The sequence below is a fragment of the Desmodus rotundus genome, chromosome 3 (assembly GCF_022682495.2).
Source record: "Desmodus rotundus isolate HL8 chromosome 3, HLdesRot8A.1, whole genome shotgun sequence".
NCBI lineage: Eukaryota > Metazoa > Chordata > Mammalia > Chiroptera > Phyllostomidae > Desmodus > Desmodus rotundus.
In genome coordinates, this window is record NC_071389.1 from 155,490,658 (window position 1) to 155,516,791 (window position 26,134).

Consider the following 26,134-nt stretch of genomic DNA (forward strand, 5'->3'; position numbering starts at 1 on the left):
CGTGGCCCCATGCCCACCCCTCTCCAGAAGCCAGAGCAGGGAATGACGTTGAATGTGGGATGAGCCCCAGGGCTCCACTGAGAATGGAAATCTTGGTCCAGCACTAAGGTCTTAGTCCGCTGCCCCGAAGGGAAGGTCTTCCAGGGACAGGTGTGGTTCCCTGCCTCGGGTCAGCCTACTTTTGGGAGGCCTATCCGTGTACCTAGGGCTGGAGCTCCCAGCTCATGTCCCGAAGATGGCTGCTCATTTATTATTACCAGGGCTGGCTGTTGTCCCCAAGGCCTAGCCACCTGGAGACAACTCAGTGTCAACATCTGTAAACCACAGGATGCCCAGGGCTCCCTATGAAGGGAGATGCAAACCCAGGTCCTTTCTGATGGGGCAATGGGGGTGGCCCTTTCCTGGGCGGGGGTGGGAGGGGTTGGCTAAGAAGGCAAAGGGGATGAGCCTGGGAACAAAGGTTTGTTGACAACCTGCTGAGCACCAGATACGTGCCAGGCACATGTGTTTTCTTGCTAAATTCTTACAACAATTCCTGAATATCTGAATACTTTTTAAGATTCAACAGATGAGAAAACTCAAAAGAATTAAAATAACATGCCTCTAAGACAGGAAGATGATGGTGTCGGCATTCTCACCTAGCTGTGTCTGTGTCCCAGGCCCAGGCCCACGGGCTCCACCCCAGCACAGCCCCACTGGAGCCCACAGTGGGCCGAGCTCCCCACTGTGCGGTTCCAGGCACTGCCTTCAGCCCTACCGGACAAGCTGAAGAGAACTCTGCCCCACTGAAGCCTCCCTTTCTCTTCTTCAAGTCCTCATTGACTTTTTGTCCCTTGGAGCCCCCCAAATTTCGCAGTTGAGTCCTTGCTTCTCGTGGGCCAGTCTCGCACAGAACGACTTACTATGCTAATTTGTTTAACATTTCTATAGTTGTCCATCTTTTCTACTCTGCCTTAGCACAGAACCTGGCACACAGTAGGTGCTCAATAAATGTGTGCTAAATGATTGAATGTTAGCTATCAACTATGTCTCCCACTGGTCCGTGCATCAGGCAGGTCCTCCAGACCTGATGCCGTGTGTGCCACGAATTTGGGAAGCCTGTATGTCTGCTTCCCTGGTGGTGTCCTTAGGCCACCAGCGATAGTTTGAAATGTTTTTACCATAAGCTGTCTGTGCTTTCAGATCTTGCCTCCCTAACTCAATTCTCTTGCATGGAAAAAACTTGCCCAGAGCCATTTTCTCACTAAGCAAGGAACTCAGAAGGAGTGGGAAAAGCTACTGGGAAGCCATGTGCGTGTTTCACAAAGTCCGCATACAGCAGATTTCCGAACAATGATGCAGTAGGAACTAGCTCTTGTTTATATCATTTAGCCCACGGTAACATTGTTTTCGTTACATACATTTTGCTTCAAGGCATAGAAGCTACTGATGACCTTGGGTAAGGACTTAACTGTGCATAGTGCATGCATTTCAGTTTGGAGAGAGCCCATCAGATGCCTTTGCAGAATCTGTTTGTTCTTATTCTAGGTCAGTAGCTTTTAACTGTAAAACACATGTCCTTCTACATGATGGTAGTGGTATGTTTAGTAGAAATTCATTGAGAAAGTGATAATCTCCTATGAAATGAATAACCCCCTTAAATAAATGACATATTTCGTAAGTCACAACAGCATCGGCCTACGTGAGAGACTCAGGACTTCTCAGCCCCCAGACAGTGTGGCCTGGGGGAGGCCCAAGGACCGGTGGCCGTTTGGACCAGCAAAGCCCAGCACTTCTTCCTCTGGTACTGCGCACGGGATGAGGGTCCCTATTTGATGCAAGTGATCCAGAGGAACGGTTAACATTGAATCTCTTTTAAGTATGTCCTTTCAAAGGAAGTCATTTACAAACTTTGCTACTTTCTTTAATTTTTCACACTCTTCAGATGGATTGAAACACCTTGTGTGTTCAGTGCTGAGGACCAAGGTCCTACTGAGCCGTCATGGCCAATCCTGATCGGGGGCAGTGCGGGGTCACGGTTATAACCATGGACTCTATCTAGAACCATCCTGGCCTGGCCTGAGCACCAGCTCCACCCTTGTTAGCTCTGTGACTTTGAGCAAGATACATAGCCTTTGGGCCTCAGTCTTCTCATCTGCAAAATGGGGATAGTAACACCTGCCTTCAGTGGTTGTTATGAGGACTAAATATACATGAGTTAATAAAGAAGACACATTTAGAATTATGCCCAGTACATAAAAACCTCCATATATGTTATCCATTTTTATTAACACTTTTTTATTATATAAAATTTGATCACCGGAATTTCCAGCTCCCAACAGAATGGAAGTAACTCTTCAGGGGGAGAAGGCACACTTCCAGGGGCAGGCAGCAATAGGAAGAGACAGCACATAACTAACAGAGAGAGGGAGACTGAGAGCCATGCAAAGCAGCGCGAGAACTCAAGTCATAGCAGGCTGAGTCACGTGGTGCGAGGGGGCAGCCCTCTATAATCTGAGGCCATAGCCTTGTTCCTGAGAAGTCCAGTAATTGTTCAGGATGATGCCTCTGAGTCACCAAGAAAAGGTTGCATGATGTTACAGGTGTGCCGTTACAAGGTATTCTGTGCACAGAGTAGTCCAGTAACAATTACCTAAATGAAAGGTAAGCTTGGCTCAGCTGTCCAGTGGACTGGCATTCAGTGAGAGCTATTCCCGACATTGCAGGTGCATGCAGTCCTGGTTCACCTGTTACGGTCCTTTCCTGAGCCTGGGACAATGACTAGCACGCAGTAGGTGCAATCAATGTGATGTGCTGGGAGTCCAGTAGATCAGACTACTGAGCAAGTAACATGTCCAGGAAGGTCCACTGGGCTAGTGTTTGTGGCAGAAACAGGACTTACAATATGTGGCTCCTTCCCTTAAAGTAGCCTATATTCCTAGTGAAGGAGAACTTAAACTCCTTAGGCTCTCTCTCCACAGGCATTTATTGGAAACTTTACTAGTAATAAATATTACAGAGTGGAAGGCAGTTGGGTGCCAATGTATGTAGGAAAAACTAGACCTACTGCAGAATTAAGAAAGGAAAGCCCAGTGCATATCCAGGCAATCAAGAAAGCCTTCCTGGTAAGAGAGAGCCAGCTGTAGGCCGGGTGCTGAAGAATAGATAGAACTTGCACAGCTACTGGGGAGAGAAGACCCCGCTGGACAGGCATCCAGCAGAAGTGGAAATACGGTGCGAGGGTGAGCAGCTCATGGCCATAGGTCAGCAGCCCCAACATGGCCAGAGCAGGTCCTGGGATACGAGGTTGGGAAGTTAGGAAGAAGTGAAATCATGGAGAATGTCGACTTTAGTTTGGATGTGGTAAGCAATAAGCACCCAGGAAAAGTGTCTGAGCAGGAGAGAGATGCCATAGAACCACAGAGTGGCTCAAGCCTGTGGACGCTGTGGTGTGACTAGCAGAGCCAGCTGCCTCTAGCCCTAGTCTCTTCGCCTCTTGTCCCCACCCCTTGGGTGAGCAGGAAAGACCAGACACCTAATCTTGGGTTCTCCAGGCCAGAGCCTTGCACCCTGCCTTGACCGGGATGCTCCCTGCTCCTTCCTCTCCCAATCCACTTGACCTCTTGGGGTCTGAGCAGACACCCTCTGTGGGAGGAGGGTTGGCAGCAATTTGGGCAGGTGAGTCAGTAACCTGGCGTGGCTTCCTCCCGGTGCTCTCCTTAGTATGGCTTACCTCAGCTGTGGCAGGAACACGCCATCTTTTGCTGCAGGCGTCCCTTTTGTGCTGTGCCTGAGGCTTTGGTTGCCCACTCTTCCCACCCCCAGGCTCCCTCTCAACCCCTACCAACTTCTTTCATTCTCCCCCCACCCAAGGCACCTGAGCCAATGGGCCTTTCTTGAAGCCTGGAACCCACCCACTCTGAGGTTCTGTTTCCTTTCCCTGCTCTTGTGAAATTCCCCAGTTCTGTGGGCAGAGGCCCTGGCAACACCAACACGGAGCAAGTAGCTACAGGCCAAGGGCCCCAGTGCCCACTCCTGCCGTCAGCTCTCGGCAAGCCCTGGCCGAGAGGTCTGTTTGCCTGGCTTCTGTGCCAGGCACCCCTGCTCCCAGCCCCGCCCTCCTGGGCAGCTGCCCCAGCACCACCCGAACCCCCCGCACAGCATGAAGGGGGTGGGCAGTCTCCGCATCTTCGGACGCCTGGCTAGCAGCTGGAAAGAACTTCCCAGATTAGCACTGTGAGGTGTGGTCATCAGGGACTTCTAGAGGCCCCCACAACTTCCTTGGGCAGAAACTTCAAGACTGGGCAGGCTAGGGGCGGCATCGTTTTGCAGGGAACCAAAGGCGGGAAGTCCTTCTGTGCTGGTTAGACGGGTGAGAAGCCTGAGGTCCATGCCTGGACAGTCGGACACGGGGGTGGCCACATGGGGGTCCTCTCAGCACCTCCTGCGACTGTCCGCACGGTGGCTCGCTCGCTGTCTTCCCAGTCACATCTCCATCAGGGTGGGGGGCTTGGGGGGCAAGGAGAAGAGGGAGAATCAATGCTGGATGAGCGGCTGCCCTGTGCCAGGCACACACTGCATCCAGTTCTCAAAACTGGGCCTCTTTCAAGGCAGACATTTCGCTCTGCCCCCCCCCCCCCACAGACACACTTTACAGAGGGAGGAACAAAAATGGGACCTTGGAGGAGAGTAGATGGACCAAACTTGTCATTTTGTAAATGAGAGAACAAAAGCCCAGAGTTCGGTTTGCCCAGATTCACACAGTGTGTGCGTGAGAACCCAGCCTGCCCAGATCACCCACCTCTCACATCTTCCTTTTCCTCCTTCCTCACGTGCCTGCCTTTCCAACATAGAAAATCCAGTTTTCCACCCACGGAGTGGGTTTGGCCTCCCATGAGGCAGGCAGCCCCTTCCCGCCCCTTCCCATGAGCTCCCAGTGTGTTTGTTGGCGGGGAACAGCCCCCACATCTTGTATCTTTAGCAACCGGAGAGGAAGGTTTCTCAGAGGAGCTGGTGGCCCAGCCCTCGTGATGCCCTGTTCCCGCCCATAGTCATCCTGACGGATGAGGAGGTGCAGCGGAAACGAGAGATGATCCTGAAGAGGAAGGAGGAGGAAGCCTTGAAGGACAGTCTGCGGCCCCGGCTGTCAGAGGAGCAGCAGCACATCATCAGCACCCTGCTGGACGCCCACCACAGGACCTACGACCCCAGCTACGCCGACTTCAGTCAGTTCCGGGTGCGTCTGCCTGCTGGCCGGGAGGGATGAGCCGCAAAGGGAACCTGGGCAGGGAGCGAGGGACAGAGGGCCAGGCCACCCTGGCCCAGCAGGGAGACCCAGTGGGGGTGCTCTTCAGACAGCACCCCTTTCATGGGACTTCCTTAGGGCTACTCCTGTCAGAGATCAGGGCCAAGGCAGGAAGGTGGCCCAGAAATGTGAGCTGCTGATACTCCATCTTTCTCTTCCAGCCTCCGGTTCGAGGGGCTGAGGGTGGAGACAGCCATCCCTGCAGGTCGTTCTTGAGACATGCACCCAGCTGCTCCGGGGACTCATCCTCCTCCTCCTGCTCAGATCATTACAGCACCTCCCCAGGTAACGGGACTGCAGCTCCCTCCTAGTCAGCAGGGGAGAGGAGCCCAGAGCTTCCCCACCTCTGCCCTAGGCTGCCAGTGGCAGGGTGGCACTGCCACACTGTGGGCCACTTTGTGTCCTCAGAACAACCCCTTGTTACAGAAGAGGTGGAACTCTCCCAAGGGCCCCTTCTGGGGAAGAGGCCCAGCGAGGGCCCTGGGCGAGGTCTGCCTGCAGGCCCTCCTACTCTTCCCTCTAAGCCAGGCTTCTGCCCCGGGCTCCTTCCCTGGGGGCAACCAGATTCCTCTAAATGGTATTTGGAGCCTGGGCCCTTTGGGGTTTTTTTGTTTGTTCCTATAGTGTTTTCAGTTTTATTGAGATGATTGACAGATAACACTATAAGTTTAAGGTGTACAACATAATGAATTGATATATGTATACATTGCCAAATGAACATCTATCACCTCACGTCGTTACAAAGATTTTTTTGTGTGTGTATGATTATTCTCTTAGCAACTTTTGATATACAAAACAGTATTGTGAACTATATTCACAAGAGCCTGAGCATTTTGGAAGGTGAAATTCAGTGTGGAAGGAGAACATGTGGGTCCCTTTGCCGCCCACCTCACACCAGAGTCCTGGGGGATCATGTGCTCCTTTTTCACCATACTCTTCATCTTCCTGCCTCGTCCTCCCCCTCGCTTGTCCTTCATCCTCTGCCTCTCACCCAGCCTCAACCTCGCTGCCCTCTGCTTGGGGCCTCCCCTCCCCTCTGGGGAGCGAGAGCCCTCCAGGCTCGCTGATGAATCTGTGCCTAGGTCCACGAGAGGTGGCAGGGGTCCCAGTGCCAACGGGACAGAGGTGGTAGTAGAGCCAGGCATTGTGTCCACCCACCCACACTGACCGCTGCATGGACTGACCAGCCCCCTGAGCCCGTCACCTGGGATCCCCCCTCTCTCTTCGCGGCACACTCACTTTCGTCGATGAGGGTCAATCTGCATGTTATACATTGGTCTGTCCTTCCGCTTTTCATAATAATTTTATGTTATCTAGGAGTTCTGGTACCTTCTCATAGGTTAATTGATTTGAGATGCTCACCCCCCACCAATGTTATGATCTGTGTAGCATATATTTATTTAAAAATTCAAACTAGTTAACTTTTTTACTTAAAAAAAGTATCATACAAAAGTAGTACATGTTCATTGTAGACATTGAGAAAATGCCAGGTGATGAGAGACAAATACCATATGATCTCACCTATGAGTGGAACCTACTCAGCAAAACAAGCAAGCAAGCAAAATAGAACCAGAGACATGAAATAAAGAACAAACTGACAGTGACGGGGGTGGGAGGTAGCAGCGGTAGAGGGATAACGGGGAAAGAAGGGGAGGAGTCAAGTCCAGGAACATGTATAAATACTCATGGACAAGGGCAAGGGGGGAGGACTGAGTGGGAGACAGGGTGGACAGGGCAGGGGAGAGCAATGGGGAGAAAATGGGGGCAACTGTAATTGAACAACATGAGAAAATTAAAAAAAAAAGAAAAGCTAAATTATACACACACACACACACACATATGTATATATAACCTTTAGTTCTACCACCCAAAGACAATCACTGTCAGCATTGGGAGTCGCTCTTTCCCGTTTTTTTAACACATGTGTGTATTCAGAGATGGAATTGTGTCATAAGCAGACTGGTAATTTGCTTTTTTCTCACAAAAATACATTGTATCATCTTTTCATGTCATTCAGCATATGTCTAGATTCTTTTTAAAGGCTGCATAGTCATCTGGGGTACGAGTGCACAGTAACGTATCTAAATCACCCATCAGTGGACACCCGAGATTGTTTCCCAGCTTCTCATTAAGATAACTGTATGCTTGTGGCTAAATATTTGCACTTATTCAGAATGTTTTCCTTATGATGAACCCCCAGAAGCGGGGTGGCTGGTGAAAGAGCCCGCACAACTGTGGGATTTTGACCCCCGCTGCCGGCACCTTCCTAGATGAGTCATGAAAATCCCAGCCTCTTTCAGCGCCCCAGTACCGCCCAAGGGCTGCCAGCTCCCCGCGTCTTCGTAAATGCTGGCGTCAACATTGAACCACGTTTGTTTCTGGTTTCTAGATGGAAAGTGCAGATGTTTTACTTGGCAATTTTTTGATCACTAGTGAGGTTAAACATTGTTTCCCACAAGTGCCTCGGTTCCAAATTCATTGTTGATTTGAGATCATTAAAGACAAGATGCAAGGACATAAAACCATGGCTCGAGGAAGCCTCGTTTTTCGTAGTATCTGCGATCTTCGGTTTTACCGCCCCACCCTGCTGAAAGAAGAGACAGGGGAATCCTAGAGGAAAGCCTGGGCTGACAAGTGACCTTGGACAGAGGCGATCCCTGTGGGATTCCCACCTGGCCAACCTGCCAGGGCACAGGAGGTCCTCCCGGGGCCACTCAGGAGGAAGCCTGGCTCCAGCCCCCTTCAGCAGTTCCTTTTCTCCCCTTATCCTCCCTCAGACATGATGGGGACGACCGGCTTCTCCAACCTGGATCTGAGTGAGGAAGACTCAGATGAATCTTCTGTGACCGTAGACCTGTCCCACCTCTCCATGCTGCCCCACCTCGCTGACCTGGTCAGTTACAGCATCCAAAAGGTTATTGGCTTTGCCAAGATGATCCCAGGGTTCAGGTAAGAAGCTCTGGGGGCGTCTGGGAAACACAGTTAGAATCCTAGAGTCAGTTGGAAGGAGGCTTGGAGATCACAAATCCACTGCTTCCCCAGACAGAGAGTGAGGCCTTACCCCAGACCTCCTAAATCAGAGTCTCAGGATTCTGTACTTCAGGAGGTCTGTGTTTTAGGAAGTGCTGCCCATCCAGCATTACTTGGGGGCCACAGTGGAGAGCTATTCATCCCCCACACTTGCTGGATGGTGCAACGGAAGCCCGGCATGGTCAAAAGGTCAATGCCAGTCTGTCTAGTGCTGGAGCCAGTTGTCAGAGCAGGTCCGGGACTCTTCGTCCACTGCTGTGCTCACTCCGGTGGCTTGGGTTTAATCCTCATGTTGTGCCTTTAAATTAAACCTACATTCGCCCTCCACACTTGATTCTGAAACCAGGATGAAGTGGTAGAGGGGCTGGAGGGCTGGGCACAAAGACTTGTGAGGTCATTTAGGAGTCCTAGAGGGAGACAGATCATCTGGCATATCTGATCTGGGCATCCTTTGCCCAGTTTACCCTTCACTCAAGGCCACTTCCTAACCGTGCTGAGAACTTTTTGCCCGAAAGGATAAGTATAAGGAGGCCTACTGGAGTAGAGATCCTCTGTTATGGATTCATTCATACAAATTTCATTCATTCATTCATTCAGGTGTTTTATTGTCTTGGTGGAAATGGCATGTATAATACTTATATTTAAAGAGTCATGCAGTATCAAATATTCTTAAAATACTTCAGAGTTGACACTTTTAGTAGATATGTGGGAAATAGTTATATCTAAATGTATATACATTCATATCCTCATTCTTCAGAACACTGTCATAAAATACATGCATAATGTGGTTGAGAAATAGAGAGAAATAAATTAATACCAAGCAATATTGCCATCGGCAACAGTTGCAATTGCAGCAGCAGGCGCAGAATGTGTCCTCGGAACTGATGCTCAGACTCAGTGCCGGAGCACTGGGAGCCAGAGCACCAGTTGGCATCGGCCAGCTCTGGGCAGAAACTGCAGTGAGGTACCATTTATTATTTTGTGAATCTCTCTGCTATGTAGGGAAGTCAGCAGTTACTGTCTAAGTTACTGCATTACGAACTAGATAATGGTAATTCACAAAGCTAAACCCAGCACTTTCCAGTTTGTTTCTGCCCCGAGACAGCTGGCTCTGTTATTGTATGCCTCTCACCTCTCCAAATACCAGGGATTTTCCAATGCTCTTTCCCTGGACCTAATGTGAAAATTGTGAAGAAGAGAAAAACATCAAATGGCATTGAGACATTTACTGCATTGTACACTTTGTTGTAGCAGAAGGAGCAAGGGCCACTCTGGCAGGCAGGCAGGCAGGAGCAAGCTGCTGAGTGTCACCTGTGAGCTCAGCATTGTGCTGGGCCTGGGATTTACCCTCCAGAGCCTGTCCTTGGAACAGACAACACATTCCACTTGGTACAAGTTCCAACCTTCTCCTTAACTCTTGTGGTATTGTTTGCAAACTCCATGTGTTCCAAAGTCTTGTTTTATGTAAACAGCTAGAGAAAAAAAACAGTTCAAGGTGCTGATAGATACACAGTAGCACTCAGCTTTCATCATAGTTCAAGGCAGCAGCTCTCCTCCAGGCAGGGTGCATCTTTCCCTGCCTCGTGGGGAGAGGGATGAAGGGTATCTGATGCCCTGTCCAGATGCTAAGGTTCGGACATTCCAAGTGGTGGCTGGGACGGCATGCGAGGGAACACTCTCCTAAAGAGAGAGCCACTCATTTAACCAGATTACCCTATTGCAGCCCCTCCATTATGTAGCCCAAACTCTCTTTTTTTCCTCCCATGCCCTTGGCCCCTATCTCTTAACCTCGGCTCATATGCCCTTATACAACTATCACGGCCAGCCCTTCAGTTTCTCTCCCCAAGGATGAGCTGAAGTCTGCCCCTTTCCTTCCCTTTCAAGCCTCATTTTCCAGAGTTCCTTCAGCGGGCCCTGCACTTGTAGCCAGTGACAGGCACACAAGCAGGTTCAGCAGCTGTCCAGTTACCGGTGCAAACCCACTCCAGTTGATCCTGGACCTGCTTGGGTTGGCTTCTCTCTCTGCACCTGACTTGAGAAGTCCTGGTGCAGAATGTGTTCTAACAGAAGTGGAGCAGGCCCTGGCAAGAGCTCTTGGGGGCACACTGATGTGGGTACTCTCTGTGACTGGACAGAGGTGCTGTTGAGCCTGGACTGGGGCCAGAGCCCAGGTCCCAGTGGGGCCCAGGTGAAGCCAGCCCTCTGGCTCTCCAGTTCTGCTGGTTTCTGCACTGAGGGGTTCTGTTTTTCCAAGAAGTGAAAGAACAGCGGCTAGTGCCTGGTGGCTTTGATCTTGCTGCCCGCAGGCAGGGGTGGAGGGTGTGGGGAGGGCAGGATGGGACTTCTGTGTGGGTGAGTTGGGGGTGGGAGGACGGGATGAGACTCCAGTGCGGGCACGGGAACTAAGTGGGGTAGGACTGGATGGGCTGTGTCGGGTGCGAACTGTACTGCGGTGTGGCCCCTGGCTCTGCTCCTGACTCCTTCCTACTCCGCTCTCCGGCTCTCAGTCTGCACCCCACAGATCTCCCTCCCTCACTGTTGCAAAAGGAATGCACGGAGGAAGTGGGCCCAGGAGCAGTCCTGGGTCAGAGAACCAAGGACCACAGGCTTCACTGCCAAGAGATGTGCAAGAGCAACCAGGCCGAATCAGCTGGAGCCCAGCCCTGTGGCTCAATGTGTTCGACCTCACTGTCATTTCCATTCCCAGGGTCTCCTTCCTGGGTCTGAGACCTGGGGGTCATAGTACTTCCTATGCCCTTCGTTCTGTATTCATGTGTTCATCTACCCAACCAATCACTTTCTTACATAAACTGAGGGATTACAGTTGACAAGGACAGTCTGTCCTCCCCGGGGCTCAGTGGCTGATGAACAACTGCTGGGAAAAGATAAGAGCTCTAGAGAGGCCTGCTAGAGGGACCACAGGAATACCAGCGGGAGGGGCTGGAGAAGCCCAGAGGGAGACACATTTCCAGAGCACCACTCAGGTGCCAGAAGCAGCCCCAGGTATGAAACCATCTGGGTATAAACATTACACAGGCCCAGGGAGGACAGAGCCCAAGCTGGTGTCTACCATAGCAGGAACAAGGTTTTTTTTAAGGGTTTCTTCACCTCTACCTCCACTCCCCTCCACCAGCTTCAGTCTGGCTGTGAGCTGCACTTAGAAATGCCCCACATTTCCAGGCTGTGGGTAGTAATTCAAGATCATTCTAGATTTGCTTTCACGGAAGTGGCATGTCCAGATCACAACAGACAGCTGTCCCCCTGCCGTCTCTCTGGCTAACCTCACATGGGATACTGGACCACTTCGGGCATTCATTTTCAGTGGGCCATTGAACAAAGGGCTATGTGCTGAAATAATCCCCACAAAATGACATATAACATCACAAAATTAGAAGTGACCAAAATGCCCCAAACTAGGTAGATAGGAGACTGATTAAACAACTTATAGTTTGTTGCTGTAATAATGCAACATTTTGCAATCCTCTATGCACTGGGCTAAAGAAATTTTATTGACGTAAGAAGTGGGACACAGAATTACTATGAACTTCAGGGAAAAAGATATTTGCATAGAAAAAAGATAAGGAAATATACCAAAATGTTCATTGTGGTTATGAGTAGTTTTTATTTGCTTTTATTTCTTTTTTCTGTATTTTCCAAAGATGTATGATAACTATGCTTACCTCATACAATGAACTAAAACCCAAGTGGGGGTGCTGTTGGTTTTTATTTGTTCAGATGTGGACTGAGCATCTAGAGAAAAGTGACAAGGATGGCAGGGTGTCTAGGCACCGTGTCGTCAGGGCTGTCCGTCCTGGGGAAGATGCAAGGGGTGCACGGCTTTCTTTAAACAGTTAAAGGGAACCCATGGCTAGTGGAGAGATCTGGCTCTGTGTTCCTTGAGAAGGCAGCCAAGTGCAAGCAATGAGTGAGCATGCCGTCATGTGAGTTATAGATCAATAGAATCAGAGGCTGTTAAGGAAGAGTAAACAACTTCATGGCTATCCCTGGAGGCCATGAGCTCCTTGGCACTGGGAGAACCCTGTGGAGGCTGTGTGGGAACCAAGTGTCAGGAATGCTGGAGAAGAAACTGGACCATATAACCTCTAAGAGGGGTCTTCCAGCTCTAGCACTGCGATTTTTTTCGATGCAGACTTTTTGTCGTCATCCCAATCATCCTTCTATGGACCGAACTATCACCACAGAGAGGATGACAGCCTATCTATGGGATATCCAGGCAGAGGTGCACAGTCAGGAAGAGAAGGGAGGGGAAACCAGAAGCAAATTGATCTGTGGGTCCTGATTTTTTTTGTCATTGTTCAGACAAGCCCCGCTTGTGACTCACAATAGTGGAACCAGTCGTTGGCTGTGTGACTCACTGACATATTTGTTGACCCTCTCTTGTGCTCAGGACTAAGTGATCAGTGTGTGGGCGACATTAAGGTAATTAAGAGGTGGTGTTGGCCCTCAAGTAGCTTACAGTTAAGGTCCAAAACAGGCCTATAAACAAACAAACAAACAAACAAGAAAAAAAAAACAAAGAAAAACAGAGCCAAAGAGGAAAGGGGAAACTGAGAGTAAAAGCAACGTGCAGCGAGCTGTAAAGGAATGGCTCTGACTCCACTGAAGAGAATCAGAGGGTGGAGGACTCCAAGGGAGACCTCACCAGGTTCAGGGTCTGAAGGATGAGGTGGAGGGGCAGGGCATTGTCGGCCACACGCTCTCTCATGCTCAAAGGCATGATGATGTCAGAACAGCATCTGAATGTGGAGTCGCCCATAGTCATTAGAATGGAGGGTTGGTGGCATTTGCAATGGGAAGGGGGGCTGGAAAGACGGGTTGGAGCCAATTTATAGAGTGTAAGCTTGATCCTGGGGTGTCTGATAATCAGTGAGGATTTCTGAGCACAGGAGTGCGATACTTCCCTGTAGCAGCAGTAGAGATGAATGAGAGACCCTAGAGGTTTGACTCCAGGACTCTAGTAGGAGGTGACTCAAAAAGAGGATGGGGCTCTAAGCAGAGAAGTCCTGGTGGGAGAGGGAATGAGGTCAAGGGTTGCAGAGACATCCTGGAGACAGAGTTGGCTGAGCTTTACTACTAGGAAGAACTGGAGGATAGGAGGAGGGAGAGGGAGAAAAGCATGGGAGCTGTTGAAGATGACCGTGGCCATACATTTGTAGACCACCATATTCATGCCATTACCCTGGGAGCCTCCTCAGGCTCTATCTTCCTGTTCTTAAAATACTTCTGGCCGCTTAGTACTGGGAGATCCTGGCAAGTCACTGGGTTTTCCTTGTCTTAGTAACTGAACTATTTCATTTCTTACCTTGACATATAGTCTTGAGTTATTCTCCCTCAAGAAACAGCCTTGTTCTTTCCAACCAGGCTTCAACCTCCTCAGTGGAGGATCCAGGGCACATACTGATCACCTGGCAGGTGTAGACCTGTCAAAACACTACACTGATTTGCATGACTAGAAGGTCTTGACCAACAACCTGACCCTTTCTTCTGCCCTTCCCTGGCAGAGACCTGACCTCTGAGGACCAGATTGTGCTGCTGAAGTCAAGTGCCATTGAGGTCATCATGTTGCGCTCCAACCAGTCCTTCACCATGGATGACATGTCCTGGACCTGTGGGGGTGAGGACTACAAATACCGCATCAGTGATGTGGCAAAAGGTGTGTCTGGGCTCTACCTACACCCTCTCTAGCTCCCAGACTCTGATTCTACCGATCATAAGGTCAGGGGCCCTGATTAGGCAACAGCAGGGAAGAAAGGGCAAGGGTCAGACCCAGTCAGGGTTTGATGTGGGGTGGGGTGTGATGGGTGGCTCCTCAGTTCTTCCCACAGCATGTGGCCATTCTGTCTCATAGCTGGACACAACCTGGAGCTGATCGAGCCACTCGTCAAGTTCCAGGTGGGACTAAAGAAGCTGAACTTGCATGAGGAAGAGCATGTCCTGCTCATGGCCATCTGCATTGTCTCTCCAGGTATGATAAGGCCTAGCAGTGAGGAACTCAGGGACCTGGGACACGAGGACTATGAAAAACGAAGCCCTGCTGAGAGCCAGCAGGACAATCTTGAGGGATAAGTGAGCAAGAGGACGGGAAGACCAGGAAACACCCTCTTTGCTGGGTTTGCAAAGCCCATATGGTGTCTGTACCCTGAAGCCATCGGCGATTCATAGGCAGGATTCTTAGGAACAAGATAGATGAGGTTTCTCAGGCCACAAACAGGCCTGGATATTCCCAATATTCAGGCTTTGCTTTTGTGTGAACTGGACTGAACTTCCTTGACCCTTGAGGTCCCCTTGACACTTGAGGACACTTGAGGGGGACAGGTTAAAAAAGGCCCTGGGGCCTGATGGATGGTTCTGCCTAGACAGTTTACCCAACTAATTTCAGAGGCAGTGTGCTGTGATCTATGAGCTCCTCTACGTGTTTGGGGTGATGAGAGGGAGACAGACTGCGGAAGAGGTTATTGTGGTCCCGGGGATGCTATATTGGTGATGAGGCCCAAAGTGAGGCAGCCCTGCCTCAGCCTGGACTGTACTCAGGAAAAAAGTGAGTGGGCTCCACCCAGTGATGCTTTCCTAGGCTTGGGAACCAAGGAGTGGGCATGGGCTCACCTCCCCTTTTCAGCCAGCATTCACTCATTTATTCATACATACACTCAGCAATAATTTATTGAGCACCTATTAGGTATGAGACACTGTGCTGGGCATAGCGATTCAGTAGCAAACAGGACTTCTCCTCTATGAAGTGTAAGAAAAGACATTAAACAAATACTATTTAACAACTAATTTATAATATGATGAGAGTTTTTAAAAAATAAAGAAGTATGTGATACTATAGCTGGGTATAATGGAAAGAGGGAACCTGATGTAGTCTGGGGCATGGAGGTAGGAAGTCATCAGGAATGGCCTTCTTGAAGGTCTTTTAAGCTGTTATCTGAATGATCAGTAAGAATCAGGCAAAGATAAAGAGCTGAGTTCCAGACAGAGGGAACATGAATGTGAATCTGGAGGCCAGAGGGCATGGTGCATCAGAATCCTAATGAAAGATGGGCTGTAGAGATAGAGGGAGAGAGATAAGGTGGAGACAGGGCCAGATGGGTCCATAAAAGGACTTGAGGCTTGACCCTAAATGCAATGGATGGTAGTTGAGGGGCTTTAAGAAGTACTGTGATGTCACAGGTCAGCAGCCATGCAGGGGTGACTTAGGAGGATGCTGAAGTTGGGTTTCTGCCTCTGTGGACAGAGGGGTGGAGGGGACATTGAATAGTAAGGACCCAGCTCAGAGCTCCTGTGCCTCCTCCTGCTGCCTCCTTATGCCCACAGACCGCCCCGGAGTGCAGGATGCTGCACTGATTGAGGCCATCCAGGACCGCCTGTCCAACACACTGCAGACCTACATCCGCTGCCGCCACCCGCCCCCAGGCAGCCACATGCTCTACGCCAAGATGATCCAGAAGCTGGCTGACCTGCGAAGCCTCAATGAGGAGTACTCCAAGCAGTACCGCTACCTCTCCTTGCAGCCTGAGTGCAGCATGAAGCTCACACCCCTCGTGCTGGAGGTGTTTGGCAATGAGATCTCCTGACTGTAGCAGCCTGTGGTGGTGCCTGGGTGGGGCTGCTCCTCTGGGAACCTGTGCCTGGGCCTAGGGCTGGCTGCTGCCCAACAGCCCTTCCTACCCACTCTGGAGTATAGCCCCTCCTTCCCACCTCTTCTCCATCCTGGCCATCCTCTCTCCTGCCCAACCTAACACCAGGTCCCTGCTACCTATAGGCCACAGGCTGACCCCAGTCCCTCAAGACCTCAATTGTGAGGAGTTGCTGTTTATTTGACAGAGACTGGAATGGGGGCAGAGGGCAAAGGCTGAAGGTGGGCCTTACCTGGGAATGCCAGAAGTAGTTGCTGGCTGGTGCCCAGGGATTAGGCAGGCAGGAAAAACACACCTATTCCTCAGGGAGAGATACCCATACCTTCCCCTGATTCAGGTCCATATGTCCAGACTCTGCTGGGGATCTCCCTCCCCTTCCCCCACCTGTGATCAAGAACTGGCCACCACCCCCACTACACCCCCACCTCATCCTGCCTCCACTCTGCGTTCTGTTCCAGGGCAGCATGCCTTGATGGGGCCTTCTCCCTCTGCCTTCCTCTTCCTGGCCTGTCTAGGAAACTCACTGCCAAGGATGACCAAAACCAGGGTGACTAAGCTCACAAGTTGCCCCTTACTCACCTTTGCTGGCCAAAGTGCACTTGCCTAACCCCTCAGAGCCCACCTTCGTCCCATTACCATGGTAACATTCTCCTTGAAAGCAACTATGGTGAGAGGGCTTTCTCCCCATGGCCCAGAACCCACCTGCTCAGAGACCCAAGGAGGGAAGAAAGCAGGGCCCAGGTGGTGGGGGACAGGCAAACCCAGCCTCATAGACGAATGGTGGATGGTGGCCCCAGCTGTCCCTGTAACCAACCCCATGGCTTTGTAGCCTGGATCTAAGAGTTAGTTGAGGCAGGAGCTTTTCTTCCAACAATCCACATGGCAGGACTGAGTTGCCCCCAGGTTGCAGGAAAGCAATGCGCACCACCCTCATCCTCCCCTGCCAGTGCCTTACCTCCCACCCCAGAAAAAGAACCTGCTGCAGGCTCCAGAGCCCTCCCACTCTGGCCACAGATGCTGTTGGGGCCCGGCTCTAGGATGGCCACAGGTGACCCAGAGATTGGCCCAGTCTCCCAACCACCTCACAGTCTGGGAAGCAGTGCCCGCTCTGCTTACCAGTGGGGCCACATCTCTTCCACCTGGTGGGAAGGGATGGAGGTGATGAACTTCCAGACCCCAACCCCCTAAGTCACACCCTCCCTGCCCACCTAGGTATTGTTCTCAGATAGTTGTTCCCCCAGAAACCCAGGAGCTGATGCTCCAAGACCTCAGGGTGTGGGCAGAGGGAGAGTGGGTTTGCCTCATTGGCTAATCAGAGTGCATTTAGGGGTGGAGTCATGTGGGGCTGGTCCCCTTCTTATTCTCTCTCCACCACCCAAAGCCAGAAGGATCCCTGGGGGCAGGGTGGGAGGTGGGGTATATAACTTCAAACTCTAGGTCTGTTTATTCTGGGGTGAGGTTTCTTGGGGAGTGAGTTGTAGGTATGTGGGACCAATGCAGAGAGGGTTCCTCCAGGAGTCCCAGAGGGTTCTTCAGATCGTTACTTGAGTTTTGGGAACATGGCCATATTTGATGTCTGATCACGGAGGAGTTTGTGTCAGTAGGATGCCCCTCCCTCTGCCTCTGTCGTCCCCTGCAAACCCCGGGAGCTATCGGACTTACCACTGCCAGAGCCATCGGTGCCCGCTGGTCGTGTCCTCAGGTGGGAGAATGTCCGACAGCCACATTCCTGATTACTGAACGCCACCCTTGTGGCCGGACCTTATGTTCATTAGATATGAGTTGTTTTTAGAATCAGACTCTGTTTTGTACTGCATTCTAGTATAGCGGGTGGTAGGCACCACTGATTAGGAGATATTTATGGGGGAGAACTTATATTGTGAAAATTCTATACATTAATTATTATTGCTGTTGTTATTTTAGAAATTAGGGGCAGACCCTTGTTGTTTGATTTGAGCTGCAAAATACATTGGTCCAGCTTGCTATTCAGTGGGAGAAAGGTTTGAAAATCGCTAAAGTCCCCCAACCCCGTGTTTAAAGAGCGTCGACACTCAGTGGAGGTGCCGCCCGCCCCAACCCACATAACTAACTACTCAGAGGCGCGCCGGGCCGGACCCAGGCTTTGGGCCTGTGGTCCCGAGCTCCGCTCACTGCACCGTGCTTGCGCTCAGACCCTACTCCCCTTCCCGAGCCTAGTCTTTGGGGGAAGTGCTGGATTTTAGACAGAGCACGTCTGGATGCCAACCCCCTGCCTTCTTTCCCTGGGTTGTCACCTCACTGACCCAGGCTCCAGGGGAGGGTGGAGGACACCTCAGCCTGTGTCTCAATGTGAATCAGAGCTTCCCCCCACCCCCAATGTGGCCCTGGCCAGATGGGGTCTCTGCCTCAGCCCTTATAATGTTGTTGCCTTAACAATAAAGTGCATCTGTCTTTGTAGTGTCTCCACCTTCCCAGCTCTTCCAGGCAACTGTTGACTGGCCCTGCCTCCTCCAGGGATTCCAAGCAGACACAGGGAGAATGCCAGTTCTGCAGCTCTTGGCCCCACCGCAGCCCAGCCCATTCCCGGAGGGAAGTTTAGGAGCTGGGAGGGGCAAAAAAGAGGAACAGTGAGGTTTCCCGGGGCTGAATTGGGAGGAAATGTGATTATCACTTATTTTGCTTTAGAATGAAAGAAGGTGAAGGTGGATGTTTGTAAATCTAAAACTTTTAAAGAACATCACTGGAAACCCTGGAAAGTGCATACATCAAAATGCCAAATAAATGAGATTCCGGGAGAGAGCTCCTGCTGCCACCTAACTGGAAAGAAGTGGGAGAATCCACTGAGGCCAACAGAGAAGATTGGAATGTGCGAGACTCAGGGAAAGCTGGGAGTGAAGAGGCAGAAAAGTGCCTCCTGAGTTATTTCCAAAGAATAAAAAATGTTTGCCAGAAATAAACCAATGAAGAAAGCTTTGCTTATGGTAATAAAAAGTGGATCATATTTACATAGCACTTACTTTGTGGCAAGTACTGCTGTAAATAAATGCTTTGTGCAAATCAACTTGCTTTATCCTTATAAGGACCCCAGGGGAGATGGATGCCATTACCCTCATTTGTCAGAGGGGATAACTTGCCCAAAGCCACACTGGTGGAGAGAGGGGATTTGAACCCTTAGCAGCTGGCTCCAGAAGCCTTTAATGAACTGCTACATTATGCTGCTTCCTACTGAGTTGAGTGACCTGACAAGTCACAGTCTTGCCAGCTCTCTGCTCTAGAGTGTGTGAGGGAGATTCCCATCCCTAAAGGCGCCCCTGAGATGGGAGAACTGGAGGGGCTGGATCAATCAGTGTTCAACTCTCAGGAAGCAGCCAGTCACTTGTACTGGCCCCCAACAAGAAGGAAAACCAAGCAATCTTGACAAAATGTGTCTTGTCTTTGAAATGGCTGCTGTGCCAGTAACAGAGAATTGCAAATGACTTCTGGGCATAAACAGGATTCCTGAGGGACCCAGAGGAACCAATGCACCCAGCTCTGTTTCCCACGGAAGTGGGGTTTATGATAAAGGGCAGCATCACTAAACACAGTGCAGAAGTAACCCACCAAAACACAAGGTAATCTGCAAGGGGCGAAGTCATGCCCAGCCCGGGGCTGTATTTAGGGTAAGTTGGCCTGGGAACCTGGGGATGTGATTTACTTTAATTTTTCCAAAATATCTGCAAAGATTTCAAATCACAGGTTTTAAACCAAGGGTGCCACTGGGGGTGAGGTGGGAGTAGAAGAACTGAGGGTAGGGCGTGCGGGCCCTTTTGTCATGACAAAACAGGCGGACTTAGAAACGGCTGCTTAAATGCACGTGTCTCCGGCAGGAGAAGTGCGAAGGTGAAATTCTTAGAAGCTGTTAGGAGAGCCTTATTTGGCATTTTATAGATGATCTGGAAGAATTTCCAAGCCTGCAGGTTACAATAAACTTTTCCAGGTAACCTCAGAGGAATGCCCTCAGAAAACCTTGTAGTTAGGATAATGTGATTTTAAGTTTTCACATTCCAAGCTCTGGTTTTAAACGTGTGCTGTTCAATAAAGTAGCCATGTGTGATTTTTCAATGAATTAAAATGAAATCAAAGCAAACATTTAGCTCTTCAGACACACCAGCCCCATATCCACTACTCAATGGCCCCAGGGCTACCGGACTGACAGTGCAGACACGGAACATTTCTGTCATCGCAGAAAAGTTCTGTTGGACAGCACTGGTCTGCTCAACACACTCTCACCTGCTACTCATCGTGGATCATAGGCTTCTGTTGATCTGCTGGGCAGATAGCCGCTAAACTGTTCACCATCACATGGATGGAACATAGCGAATATCCTCCTTCTACATCAGGTGATGCTGCTACTGGATGCTGTGAACAGGTCCTCAAAAGAGGCATAAAGGAAAAACATCTCACAAGGCTGTGGGGCAGAAATAGGTCGGTGGTGTGCCTGGAAACACTGATTCTGGGGACAAGCAAACAGGGCCTGCCTGGAGTGGCCAGAGAGCTCGGGACAGTGTCTCTAGCTTCAGCTGGAGCTCCTCGGAGGCTGGCTGTGCAGTGTGGGGTCTTCCAAAGGGGATGAGTGACATCTCAGCGCTCTCAGCACGTGCAAGGGGATGCCCGCCGACACCCTACGAGACATTAGCTCTCATGTGGGCAAGAAGCCTGTGAGGCTCCTGAAGGCGTCTGTGCTCCAAGCGACCAGGAAGCACAGCGGGGTGTGCAGCAGTGGCTGCTGGGGGGATTCAGGAGCTGGGGAGCCCTGCTGCAGGCAGCTGCTCTGAATTTCTATTCAGACATGGCATACCTGATACATGAGGTAATGTTGCAAGTTGGGTTCCAGGTTCCGAGGAAGCTGACTCTGACAAGCAGGTGGAAGCACAGGGAGTTTACTGGGGAGAAGGTCACCAGCTTTGGTGGCAGGGAAGGAAGTAGCATCAGGTAGAGAGGGAGCAGTTGGGCTGCAGTGGCTTCTCCACAGAGGTCTCCACCAACCCCCATGGGGAATTCTGAAACTGGGATGGCCCTTGCCCAATTTTGTGTGTGTGTGTGTGTGTCTTGTTTAAAATTACATTTTATTGATTATGCTATTTCAGTTATCCTGATTTTTCCCTCTTTGCCTCCCTCCACCCAGCACCCCCCACTCCCTCAGGCAATCCACCCACCATTGTTCATGTCCATGGGTCATTTGTACAAGTTCTTTGGCTACTCCATTTCCTACAGTGTACTTTACATCCCCATGGCTATTCCGTAACTACCTATTTGTACTTCTGAATGCCATCACCTCTTCACCCATTCTCCCCATCCCCCCTTCCATCTGGCAACCATCTCGTAACTCACTTCTTTTCTCTTGCTTCTTTTAAGAATCTCTCTTTATTTTTAACCTTTAGCCTTTTAATTATGATGTGTATTGGAGTGGGCTTCTTTGTATCCATCATAATTAGGACTTTCTGTGATTCTTGGACTTGCATGTCTATTTCCTTCACCAAATTAGGGAAGGTTTTTTTCACATAGATTTCCAATTTATTGCTCTTTCTCTTCTCCTTCTGGCACCCCTGTGATGTGAATGTTGAACTTCTTGAAGTTGTCCCAAAGGCTGCTTACACTATCCTCATTATTTTGGATTCTTTTTTCTTCTTGTTGTTCTGCATGGTTGTTTTTTGCTTCCTTATTGATTTGATTCTTGGCTTCATCCACTCTACTGTTATTTCCCTGTAAATTGTTCATTATTTCAATTAGTGTACCCTTCATTTCTGACTGGGTCTTTTTTATGTTGCTGAGGTCCTCACTAAGTTCCTTGAGTATCTTTATAACCAGTGTTTTGAACTTTGTATCTGATAGATTGCTTGTCTCCATTTCATTTAGCTCTTTTTGTAGAGTTTTAATGTGTTCTTTCATTTGGGCCATGTTTCTTTGTCTCTTCATTCTGGCAGCCTCCCTGTGTTTGTTTCTATGCATTAGTTGGAGCTGCTGTGACTCTGTGTCTTGGTAGTGTGCCCTAACGTAGTGGATGGCTTGCAGGGTCCACTGGTACTGCCTCCCCTATCACCCAAGCTGGGTGCTCGAGGTGTACCTCCCACATGGGCTGAGCACACGCTCCTCTTGTAGTGGAGCCTTGGTTGCTGCTGGTAGGTCAATGGGAGGGATTTACCCAGGCCAGTCAGCTGCAAGGACTGGCTGTGACAACTGACCACCAACCTCTGCCCTCTGTGGAGGATTAGGTGTGCAGGGGCAGGGTGGTGGTACGCCCACATGGTCTGTAGATGTTCACCAGGTGCGCTGGCCCTGGGGTTTCCTGGGTGGTGCAGGCCAAGGTCAGCCCCAACCTGTGTTTTGCCTGGGGCCACCCTGCCTGATCTGTAAAGCAGTTTGAGATGGCTGCTACTTATGCTGGGCTTGGAGATTTGCAGGTGGAGCCAAGCTGTGAATCTAATTTGGCTGCTGCTAGGGCTCACTGAAGACAGCTGTTGCTTGTTTGATAGGATTTAGGAGCCAAGGCCAGCCATTTTTATGGAAAAACAGCTTGGGTGGGCTGGTAAGTTGGGTGGGGCAGAGCCTCTGGGATCTCCAAGGTAGGTCAAACAGTGTTAGCCAGGTTGATGGAGTCTCAGATATGGCAACAGCTTACCAGCTCTGTTGGGGGAAGGGTTCAGCAAAAGGACAATGGCCTCTGCTCACCCCGATGTCAGACACTTCAGTCTCTCCCTGTGTACACCACTGGTGACCTTCAGGCTGCTACCCTGGTGCTGGAGCTCACAGAGAGTGAGTCCAATCCGAGCAGGTGAGTCTGTGGGTTCTTTAGGAGGAACTGCTTGGGGCTCCAGAAGTTTCTTCCACCAACTCAATTCCCACTGGTTTTTGCAGCCAGAAGTTGTGAGGACTTATCTTCCTGGCACTGGAAACCTAGGCTGGGGGGCCTGGTGTGGATCTCGAACTCCTTGCTCCCGATATATCCTTCCTGAATTTCTATCCAGCCCATTCCGTGTCTGCACCCCTATCAGTCTGGACAGATGTGGTTTCTTTAATCCCATAGTTGTCATACTTCCATGCAGCTCAATTTCTGACGTTCCTAAGTGATGGTTGTTCTATATTTTAGTTATAATTTTGATGTGGTTGTGCAAAGAGGCGAGCTATGTCTGCCTGCGCTGTCATCTTGTTGACCAGAAGCCCCTGCCTAGTTTTTATATTCCTTAATCAGCTAGTCATGGGATGGTGGCTGTCCCCATGAAGAGTGTGACCTTCATGTGACCTTGAGCTAGGTGGCTCTCTTCAGCCCAGGGCAAGTAGAGCTGAAGGTTGTTTCTTCACATTTTGTACAACCAGGTGGGCCCTTTGGGAATGGGCTGCTCTGCCTTGGGGAAGGATTCCAAGCCCCTCCCTGGGGCTCTTGCTAGGCAGACATCAGAAGTCTGGAGTATTTTTAGCTTCTCCCCAGTTCTGGACTGTTCTTTTCCTAAATCATCTTGAGTTCCACCACTAGGTGGTGCTACTGTCCTGTCGGGACAGGTTTGAGCTGGAGGCTTGTCCTCTCCTCCCCACTTCTGCCCCTTCTCTACTTCTGTGAAGCTGAGTCCCTGACACTGTAGCCACTTGGTAGTGTTCACCTCTCCTCACACCAGCAACCGAGCAGAATGCGTAAGGGACCTGCTCTCTGGCTTTCCAGGTCACCTCTGGAGTCAGAGCCAGGGAAGCAGCTGCCACACACATTAGCCAAGGGCCCTCTTGGTCTGAGCTCTGGTGCCTGGGCCTCTGAGCACCTTTCATGCTGGCCCCAGGTTCCCTCTGAGGTCCAGCCTGGTTGTGTAGTCCTTGCGGGGTTTCCAAGCACAGACACAGCCCTGAACTCAGTGCTGGGGATGCAGTGATGACTGCGACAGTCACTGCCGCCTGAGAAAGGCACAGTCCTGACCATCACCAAGCAGTACAAGCAGAAGCCACAAAGTATAACATTTAACAGCATAAACTGCTGGGTGTCTGTCCTGGCTCTGCCACTTGTTACTTGTATGACCTTGGACAAATTACTTAATGTTTTTGAGCCTCAGAATCTTCATTTCTACAACAGCAACAATAAGAGTGCTTAACCCCAGGTTTGTTGTGTGATAGAACCTGTGTAAAGCATTTATTACACTACCTGGAGGCAGCCATCAATCACAGATGCTGGCCCACATCATTATTATATCATAGAGTGGAGATACATTTTCATCGGGAGTTGACATTGCCCTCCTCCTCTGACAGCTGATCCTGGCAGCGTCCTCTGGACTGGCTCCAGCTGATCTCTTAGGTCTCTGGAGCTATGGGCTCCTGCTCCATGAATATCTGCCCCTGCGGGGAGACGGCGACATTGTGCCATGTGGCCACCAGGGGGCAGGCACGAAATTTTATAAGCCGAATGAGCCCCAACTGAAACAGCCCCGCTTGCAGAGAAAAGTGTGGGAAAGCAATGGGAAAGCAGGCACATAAAACTGAAACCTGTGGACCTCTAGTTAATACTGTCCACAACTTCTTTCAATTATGGTCTTTCTTTGCCAGCTTTGCTCCCTCAGTGACCGCCGCCACCCGACCTCACTGCGCACAGAACCAACCCGTAATTAACGTCAGTGCTCTCGGGTGGAAAGTGGGAATCGAAATGAGCTGCAAAGGTCAGGTTTGCCCCGTGTACTTGTGGTGTCATTATTTTCATTTTCACCCCCGCGCTTACTGGACCCTCGCCCCTTTGACAAGCGACAAAGCCCACTATGGACGGGTCTGTTTGCTCCTCCGGGGTCACTTGTAACTGTCCAGACATTGAAACTGAACCTACTGACACCTCCGACCATTTGCAGGGCTCCCACCGAGCACCTCCATGGGCCCACGGTTCTCAAGCAAAAAATTAGGACCCTGAAGAGTTTTGGTCTCTGTTATTATATCCATCCATATTTACCATGTGAGAAGTTTAAGAAATTTGAAAAATATTTTAATAATAATGAATCTACTGATATTATAAGTTAACATAACTTTTATTAAAGCAACCTTTTTTCCCAAAGCAGAACAAATTTAGTGATGAGAGTATGGTTTCACAAGAGATTTGCAAGAATCTCTTTAATGTCTGGCTTACTGGAAGGCAGCTAGATTCTCTTGTCTGGTTCTGCATTCCATCTGTTAGGATATCACACATCACGGGACCTCTGGGCAACTCCTCTGTACACAAGTGAGCAAATGAGGGTAAAAAGGAAAACGGAAATACTTTGGCCATGCAGAACCCCTAAATGGGGCTCAGGGACCCAGGCTACACTTTGAAACCTACACACAACATTTTGCGAGTTGTGTTCTCAGCCTGACATGCCCTCTGCTGGCTCTGTCTCCCTTAGTTTTCTCAGCTGGGCAAGCCCCCACTACTCCTTCCATTTCCTGAGGCTTCAAGTCTCCCATACACTCTTCCCTGAACTTCACTGTGCCATACCCCTGCTTGCCACATCTGAGTAGGCTTGTGCAGCAGCCCTGTTGTAGAATGAAGCGTACACTGTAGTGGGTTTTAAATTTCTGTTTTGCCTTGGGGCTCCCTTCCAGACTGGAACAAAGGAGGGAGGGATTCCATAAATGTGGCTGAATATAAATGGATGAATGAATGAATACAAGGCCACATGCTACCCTGTTCACATCTAAAAGAGCTGATCTTCACAAGAGACGTCAAGTTTAAAAAACTCTGCTTGGGTCCCTACTAGAAAATGAGATGCAAACAGACTTATGCAAATTTAAACACCTTCCCCCGAACTTTGGAAACTGAGAAGTTGAGTCCCTGTGGCTTCAGAACCCACATGCTAACTACCTCTCCCTAAAGCATCTGCCACAGCTCCCCCATTCTTCACGTGAACAGTTTTCTTTTTGGACCAAAATGCAGAATTAGCATTTTCCCCTATTCATATCTATCTGATTTGATTTACCCCACATCATAGCCTGCTCAAATCTTTGAATCCTCATTTTGTCATCCAATATTCTGACCATCCCTTCTGGCCTTGCATCTCCCAAACGTGGGTTCTGTTGGACCATGTACAGCGTCGACTGATACACTGCCAGAGACTATTGCCCTCCTGCAGGTCGGTATCAGTGTGCTTTGGTTCAGTTGTTCGTGACCTCACTGGCAGCTGGGAAAGGGGGTGTGTAAGGAGAGACTGAG

General features: G+C 50.1%; 1 protein-coding gene across 1 annotated transcript in view; it reads left to right on the forward strand.

Annotated features, from left to right (window-relative positions):
• VDR (vitamin D receptor) overlaps positions 1-19,004 on the forward strand; it is a 55,536-nt gene extending 36,532 nt beyond the window's left edge. Inside the window, exons 5-10 of the mRNA XM_024575542.3 lie at positions 5,031-5,215; positions 5,446-5,569; positions 8,062-8,233; positions 13,837-13,988; positions 14,184-14,300; positions 15,650-19,004. Of these exons, the coding sequence (XP_024431310.1) occupies positions 5,031-5,215; positions 5,446-5,569; positions 8,062-8,233; positions 13,837-13,988; positions 14,184-14,300; positions 15,650-15,909 (1,010 nt within the window). The 3' untranslated portion in view covers positions 15,910-19,004. The remainder of the gene's footprint in view (positions 1-5,030; positions 5,216-5,445; positions 5,570-8,061; positions 8,234-13,836; positions 13,989-14,183; positions 14,301-15,649) is intronic.
• The last annotated feature ends 7,130 nt before the right edge of the window (positions 19,005-26,134 follow it).